The sequence below is a fragment of the Galeopterus variegatus genome, unplaced genomic scaffold, assembly GCF_000696425.1.
Source record: "Galeopterus variegatus unplaced genomic scaffold, G_variegatus-3.0.2 Scaffold2273, whole genome shotgun sequence".
NCBI classification, from domain to species: domain Eukaryota; kingdom Metazoa; phylum Chordata; class Mammalia; order Dermoptera; family Cynocephalidae; genus Galeopterus; species Galeopterus variegatus.
Window position 1 is genome coordinate 92,534 of NW_007728384.1, and position 8,152 is coordinate 100,685.

The 8,152-nt window shown below is 37.4% G+C and overlaps 1 protein-coding gene across 1 annotated transcript in view; it reads left to right on the top strand.

The window, feature by feature from the left end:
- NKIRAS1 (NFKB inhibitor interacting Ras-like 1) overlaps positions 1-8,152 on the top strand; it is a 22,073-nt gene that overhangs the window by 1,121 nt on the left and 12,800 nt on the right. Inside the window, exon 2 of the mRNA XM_008581135.1 lies at positions 6,044-6,154. Coding sequence (XP_008579357.1) covers positions 6,061-6,154 — 94 coding nt within the window. The 5' untranslated portion in view covers positions 6,044-6,060. The remainder of the gene's footprint in view (positions 1-6,043; positions 6,155-8,152) is intronic.

The window sequence follows — 8,152 nt, forward strand, 5'->3', positions numbered from 1 at the left end:
AAAAACCCATTTTTTTTTTTTTTTTTTTTTTTTTTTTTTTTTTTTTTTTTAAAGAAAGGCAAAATACTTATTTGCCACGACCTGTTTGGCAGGTTCGAACGTTTTGGGAAGAAACGTCGAAGAACTGCATTTTTGTGCGTTGCGTTCTTCATTGAAAAAAAAGTTTACTGTTTTTTTTTGTGTCTCCGGAATATTTTTTATTTTTGATACAGTCATGTGGTTTTAATTCCCTTCCAAAATCTGCGCTTAAATGTAGCCAGGGTTTAAGAGAATTACATTTACCCTGTAAATCTTTAGCGGTTTTAGGTTTTTGTTGTTTTTTTTTTCTACTTCATTTTTTGTTTTAATCACAGCTTTACCGTTGTAAGAGTCCTCACCTGATTCACTGATTCATTCAACAATCGCTTCTCGGCCTTTGGCAAGAGAATCAGGTGTGATTCATTCAACAAATATTTAAGTGCCTAATATGTGGCAGGCACTGTCCTAGCTGCTGGGGATGCAGCAGTGAACATCACAGAAATTCAAGCTTTCTTGGAAATGGGCAGTAAACATAAATAAGCTATGTTTTGTGTTCGGTGATAAATGCTAAGGGAAAACTTTAAAGAGAGGGAAGGGATAAGGGAGTGTTGGGGTGGGGGTTGCGATTTTGGATGGAATGTTCAGGGTAAGTCTTCCTGAGAAGGTAACATTTAAGAAAAGACCTCAAGGATGTGAGCGTGGGGGTGGGGGTGATTGAGGCAGGGGGAAAAGATCCAAGGCTGGAACAGGCCAGAATTAATAGAGGGAGCGTGGGGGTGGGGGTGATTGAGGCAGGGGGAAAAGATCCAAGGCTGGAACAGGCCAGAATTAATAGAGGGACTGCAAGGGAAGCAGTGTGGTTGGAATCAACCCTAGGGGAAAGTGGGAAATGAGGTCGGAGAGGTGAAGGTTCTTATATGGACTTTGGAGTTCAAACTGCCTGAGATTGGAAACCACTGGAAGGTTTTGAGCAGAAGGGTGACTTCACGTGGTGTATATTTTAAAAGAATACCTTGGGATTACTGCTTTGAGGCTAAAAGGAAAGAGAGAAAAGGGAAGCAGAGATATTAATTAGGAGGTTGAATTAGTTTCTCATTGCTACTGTAATACACTACAGCAAATTTACTGGCTTGAAAAAAAAATTTATTGTTTTATATTGTGTACATCAGAAAACTCACTAGGCTAAAATCAAAGTGTCAGTAGTGTTGTGTTCTGGAGGTGCTATGGAAGAATACATTGCCTTTTCCAGCTTCTAGAGGCTGCCTGCATTCGTTGGCTCCTGACCACTTCCTTCATCTTCAAAGCCAGCAGCATAACATCTTCAAATCATCCCTTCTCTGATACTCCTGTGTCCCTCTTATAAAGACACCTCTGATTATATTGGGCCCAACCAGGTAATCCAGGATAATCTCCCCATCTCAAGGTTCTTAATTTAATCACACTTGCAGAATTCCTTGTGCTATGTAAAGTAACGTACTCACAGGTTTTGGGGATTAGGATATGGGAGACTCACATCTTTGGGAGACCAGGTGAGAGAAGATGGTGTCTCGGACCACTTCAGTAGTAATGGAAGTTGTAAGTGATGCAGCTCTGGCTGTGTTTCAGAGGTAGAGATAACAGGATTTACTGATGGATTAGATGTGGGATGTGAGAGGAATGAGTTGAGGAGGACTGATCACAAAGTTGGATGAGGGGGCTGGCTGGTTAGCTCAGTTGGTTACAGCGTGGTGTTATAACACCAAGGTGAAGGGTTCAGATTACCATACCCTCCAGCCTAAAAAAAAAAAGTTGGATGAATCATTTGGAAAGAAGATTCTGGCCATGTGAATAATCACTGTTAATTTATCATTTAGTTTTGCAATTTTGTTTCTCCTTTGTAGTTTTACAAGACTTGGATTTGTATTTCCAAGTGATTTTGAGATTCCCAAGGACAGGGATCATTTCTGGTTTTCCCCCTAGTTTGTCCCTAATGCCTGGCATTATGGTAAACCCTCAGTAAATATTCACTAAACGAACAAAAGAATAGTAAACTGTAATCTGCTTATTACATTTTATTATGTGCAATAGTTTGCAGAACCCTTTGAATGTATGTTTATGTAAAATGTATTCATATATGGATAAGTAAAAGTATTACATACCATACATAATATTTACATAAGTAAAAACACAGTATGGAAGTTTTCCCCATGTGAGGCTAATTTTTAGAGATTTATAACATCTCTCCTATGATCTCAACAGTGTTTCGGTATTAATATTTTTCTGGCTGCATAAAAAATTGTATTTTACTTATAAAAAGAGAATGATCCCCTTCTATAGAAGAACAAAAGCACTAAAAATTTGGGGGAGCTATTTGTCATGACTCCTCAAAGAGAATGTTGACCAAGCTCAGTGTTTTCCACAGGAATGCACCAGGTCATGTATTTATTCTCTAGCAACATTTTTGATTAGCCTGGAAAGCAAAGCAATATGTATTTAAAATTGCACCAGATTTTGCCTATTAAGCACATTCTCTTAATCATTTACATCAGATGAGGTTTAATAGGTCATAGATTGAATTTTATTGTCCAGCAGTAGGGTAGGGGTTGTGACAAATAGCTGTAACTACTGCTTTTTGTATTAACCTCACTATTGACTTCTGGGTTAGCTGTTTCCACTCTCATAGTGTCAGTGTTGAAAAGGACCTGAAGGTCATCCATCTATTCTGGAGCCCTTCAAACTTTTGAAAGCTAGATTTAATAAGAGGCTTGGCCACCCCCAGCATCTATTCAGGTGATTCAGAGCCCGTTCAGGGTACTGCAGATGACCACCTTTTTGCATTTATTGTGCTTAGGAATTATGAAATATTGTAATGCTTATAGAAGTAAGCTTTTGATAGTTATTTGTGAATTGAGTATATCTAGGCATGAGAACCACTTCCTTATATGAAATGTGAGTTCTTGCCATAGTAGTGACATCTAGATAATTGTGTATTTTTGTATGTGTGTTAAAATATTATTCATTCAAAATGTTATATTAGATTTTTTTTTTAAAGAATTTATACTTTTTAATTGATGGTAGCAGGACACTAATCTTCTGCTTTGTATGCAATAGTATTGTTTCCCATTTGGAAGACAACCGGGAGCCTAAAGTATTTCAACCAGAGCTTGGATTAATCACACCCTTTCATCTTTGTTTTCCTTTTGATAGTGTAAAATCTTTAACGAGGTCTCTTCTGTTTTATCTTTTCCCTTCCCTTTCCTTCCTAAAAAACCCTTTAACATCATCCTTAGCTGGTGTTTTGAGCTACCTCTATTCAGTTACTTTTATTGTTTGCCCTTACTGAAGACTTGTCTGGTAGTATCAGAATGAACTGCCCAATTTACTTATACATGCACAAAGAATACAAAATAATATGTATTTTTAACACACTATTCTGTTAATCCTAATATCAGCAAGTGATGAAAGTACAATTGTATTGTGACACTTTTATTTATTTTGTGTGTGTGTGCTACTTTTAAAGCGAATATATTAAGACCACTTCCAAAGACTCTTTGGGATATTGGATTTCTGAATTTCTCAGGATCCTGTTGGTTTCAGCATATTTCCAGTTTGCTGCAGTCCCCAGCACTCATATTTGACTCCCTTTTACAGAGGGTCTGTACTGAGAGTGTTTTCTCCTTAGTTGCCTGCTTCACTCAGCTATAGTGTGTGACTGCCCTTTTAATGCACTTTAAGCTTTTTGGAAGATTGTACGATGTGTGATAAAGAGGCATTTTTTTCAATTGAACTGGAAGGGGAGAGGGGGGAAGGATTGGTATTTAAAATTCTCCTAGGGCTAAGACATTTTCAGAGGAAGGGAAATAACAATAGAAAAATCAGAATTTGGATTCCAACAGCAACCTTTTCTGACAGAATTGTGCTGTGTCACCATTATTTTTCCTGTTCTTTGACAGATTATTACTTTTTCAAACTCTTCTCACATGCTTAGGTGACAGCTTTCCTTAAATTTTAACTATTGTCATTAAAAACCCATTGAAAGAAAGACTCAGTGGCACGATAGCTTACAGAGAAATCACAATATGCAGAGGGAGCAGAATCCTGTGATAAATGAGGTGACATTAAATTAATCGTAAGTTCAGAAGTATATGTAGAAAATCTTTAAAAATAGGCCATAGTTGTAGACATAGGAGATATCATACCGTAGATGATCAATGTTACATAAGGCTCTGCCCTTCTAAATAAAGGCTGAGAATTTTTCTGTTGCAATTATGTTGAAAATATAGAGAACAGAAAATCCCCAGAGAGAAGTGGTTCTCATGGAAGCAAGTGATAAATATTCTTGGAGAACTTAGAAGGACCCAAAGCGTGCCCCCCGGGAAATAATGGTTGCATCACATGAGTGATGGTTATTTGTCTACTGGTAAAATGCAAGGTACTGCTCTGAAAATGAATGTTTATTATTACTGTGCTACAATAATGGTAGCATTAAAATTTTTTCTGTCAGCAGATTAATGTTGTGGGTGATTTGGGTCATAAAAAAGTACAGACTGTGGGCTGGCCGGTTGCTCAGTTGGTTAGAACACAGTGTTGTAACACCAAGGTTAAGGGTTTGGATCCTGGTACTGTCCAGCTGCCAAAAACAAAAACAAAGACACACAGAAATTACAGACAGAAAATCCAGTAGAGAAAGGTTAAGGAAACTTCATTTGTTGCTTAATGTTTTCAGTGCGAGTAAAAAACATTAGTGCTGTGCAGCACACGTGCGTACAAAGGTAACTGCTCTTCTGCCACCATTAAGATGGGTTGGGTTGGGTTTTTAGTTGTCACAGTCGAGAGAGCACATGAGCACAGAAAGATACCCAGCATCCCTTTGGTCAGAATGCTTTTTTGAACTTTCTTGTTATCGTTTCTGACTATAGAAAAGAGGAGCAAGGAGTTGTGTCTCTCTTAGGCAGGGGTGCGGCATGTTTACTTCTCGGTAAGAAGAAAATTGGGGGAAAGAAGGAGGTGATGGGAGATGGCAAAAAGCAATGTAGAAATTTGAATTCTCTTCTCAAATTATTCTGTTGTATTTATTTATTTTTTTGGTGGTTGGCCAGTACAGGGATTGAACTCTGGACCTTGGCGTTATCAGCACACTGTAACCAACTGAGCTAACGGGACAGCCCAACCTTTTTTCTTTTCTGCCTTGGATTTTGGTACCTTGCCTTCTGGAAAACAAAAGCCTTAAGGAAATATTACCTGACTTTGCTCTTCCTTGGATATCAGTTGGGAAGCTAGGAGAGATGAATTTTCCTTTTCTTTTTAGTTTAAAGTGCCTAGGCAATTTTTGTAGCATTTTCTATTCTCAAAAAGGAGTATGACTAAGAGAGCCCATGTGACTACCCAAATCCAGTTTCTCATTCCTGAGAAAAGACTGACAGTATTAATTGCATTAATGTGTCTTTAAAAAACCATGTCTATTCTCTATCCAAAAATTTTATCTTCATGCCTCCTTGAATTTTTACTCAAATGTTTATTTTTTTCAGGTAAGTATCAATACATAGGCAGTCTCTTTCAAAGACTGGTTTTATCTGAGATTCTATTGGATTCCTATGGACTTAACCAGTATTGAAATATTCTTTGTATAGAATGTGTTTATTCTTTTTGAAAACAAACATTCATATCTATCCATATATTCTTATGTTTGTCTAGATTACTTCTGTGATGATATATAAGAAACTGGTAACACTGATTGCTCTGAGGGACCAAATGGGAGACTGGTGGATGGGGTTTAGGAAGATATACCTTATTCAGGGCTGATTGGTTAGCTCACTTGGTTAGAGCATAGCCATATAACACCAAGGTCACAGGTTTGGATCCCCATACCAGCCAGCTGCCAAAAATAAAAATAAAAAGGAAAGATATACTTTATTCAATATGTCCTTTTTTATGTTTAAAATTTCCCCGTATGTATTTATTACTTATTAAATTTAAACATTAAAAGGAAAAGAAAAGGTTGATTTCAACGGTATACAATTTTAAAGACCTTCTCTTCTCTTCACAGTGATATCCTGAGAGAAGATGGGAAAGGGCTGCAAGGTTGTGGTTTGTGGATTGTTATCTGTGGGGAAAACTGCAATTTTGGAGCAGCTCCTTTATGGAAATCATACTATTGGTAAGATTATTTTTCTCTACTTTCTCTCTAGGTTCTGGGAATTGCTAGGGGTGTTTTGTGGGTTGTGCTAAACTGAAGATGGCTGATGGTAACAAAAACAATGTGTAATCCAGAGGGACCAAAAGTCATAGAAGTCAACAGAGATGAAGAGGGGGAAAAGGGCAGAAAAAAATCTTGATGTTATTGGGATTCAAGAGTGCTTGCTGTAAGTTATAATAATTAAGAAAAGAAATGGCTAATAAACATACATGACAGATAGATATGGATACGTATACCTTTATACATATGTGGTTTCCTGTGTATTACGTGATAAGTGGTGGTCAAGGAGTCATAAAATCACTGACTTAAGAATCTGCTGGATGATCTCTCATTCTTACTTCAAACATGACTTTCCCATGCTGCAGTATAGGTTTTTAAAATGGAAGAAAGAGCTGTTTGCTGCAATATGACCTAATTTTGTGAATTGGGTTATCTTATTTATTCGTTAATTGACTCAAATAATTATTAAATATTTGCTATATAATACAAGCTGTGATGAGGCCTTGTGGTGTTACAGAGGTGAAGAAGGCAGCGTCTCTGGTTTAAGGAGGTCATGGGTTAGTAAGGAAGACAGATATTACAGTTTAGAATGAAATGAGGTTTATGTTTATCATTTATCTCTGGCAGGTATCTTAGAACACACTTCTGTCTTACTGACCATTTTGATGAGCTCTGCTTCTCTTCTAGCTTCCCAAAATAATATTTAACAATTTTGGTTAAATATATATGAGGGTACTTCAAAAAGTTCATGGATTAATTATCTTTTAATTCTGTTTTTCCATGAACTTTTTGAAGTACCCTCATATTTGGTGTGTATTATAATGCCTGTGCCAGCAGTTCTCAAACTGTTCCGTTTCAGAATCCCTTTACTGTCTTAAAACTTACTGAGGACCTCTAACAGCTTTTGTTTATGTAGGCTATATCTTTGAATATTTACTGTATTAGAAATTAAAACTGAGAAATTCTAAAACTACTTATTTTATTTAAATAACAATAACAAACTCATTACATGGTAAGATAAATAACATTTTCTTTCTTTCTTTTTTTTTTTTTTTTTTTAATTTATAAAAGAGATGACCGGTAAGGGGATCTTAACCCTTGACTTGGTATTGTCAGCACCACACTCTCATAAGTGAGTTACCCAGCCATCCCAATATAGGGATCTGAACCCATGGCCTTGGTGTTATCAGCACCACACTCTCCCAAGTGAGCCACGAGCCGGCCCTAAATAACATCTTTATGAAAAATAATTGTATTATTAAAAAAATTGAGGGCCGGCCTGGTGGTGCACTCGGTAGAGTGTGGCGCCTGGGAGTGCGGCGGCGCTCCCGCCGAGGGTTCGGATCCCATATAGAGACCGGTCCGCTCACTGGTTGAGCGCGGTGCAGGCGCAACACCAAGGGTTGTGATCCCGTTGCCGGTCGCGGTACGGGCGCAACACCAAGGGTTGCGATCCCATTACTGGTCACGAAAAAAGACAAAAAGGAAAAAAAAAAAATTGAGAAGACTGGCATGGTTTTATGTTTTTGAAAATCTCATGTCCAACTTAATAGAAGGCAGCTGGATTGTTGTCTCTACTTGCTTTTGTATTCAGTCTATTGTGATATTTTGTTTTAGTTGAAATATGTATATGATGAAAATCCAGCCTCACACAGAATGTAGTTGGAAAGGTAGGAGGAATACTTTAATATCATTTCCAGATAACTGTGGATATTTTTTCTTTGTTATTTCACTAAAACTCAATAAGTGATGGTCACTTAAAGATTATTGTAATGTGGAATCTGAAACCATATTGGTGCACTTTTTGTACTTTGTTACATAAAAATTGACCTATCTGCACTTTACTTTTCATTAGCGTATTAATTGTTACAAATCATTCTTTATGCCCCTTATCCAGTCTCTCCCCTTCCCCCTCCCCCTCCCCCATCTAATAACCATGGATTTGTTCTCTCCATCTGG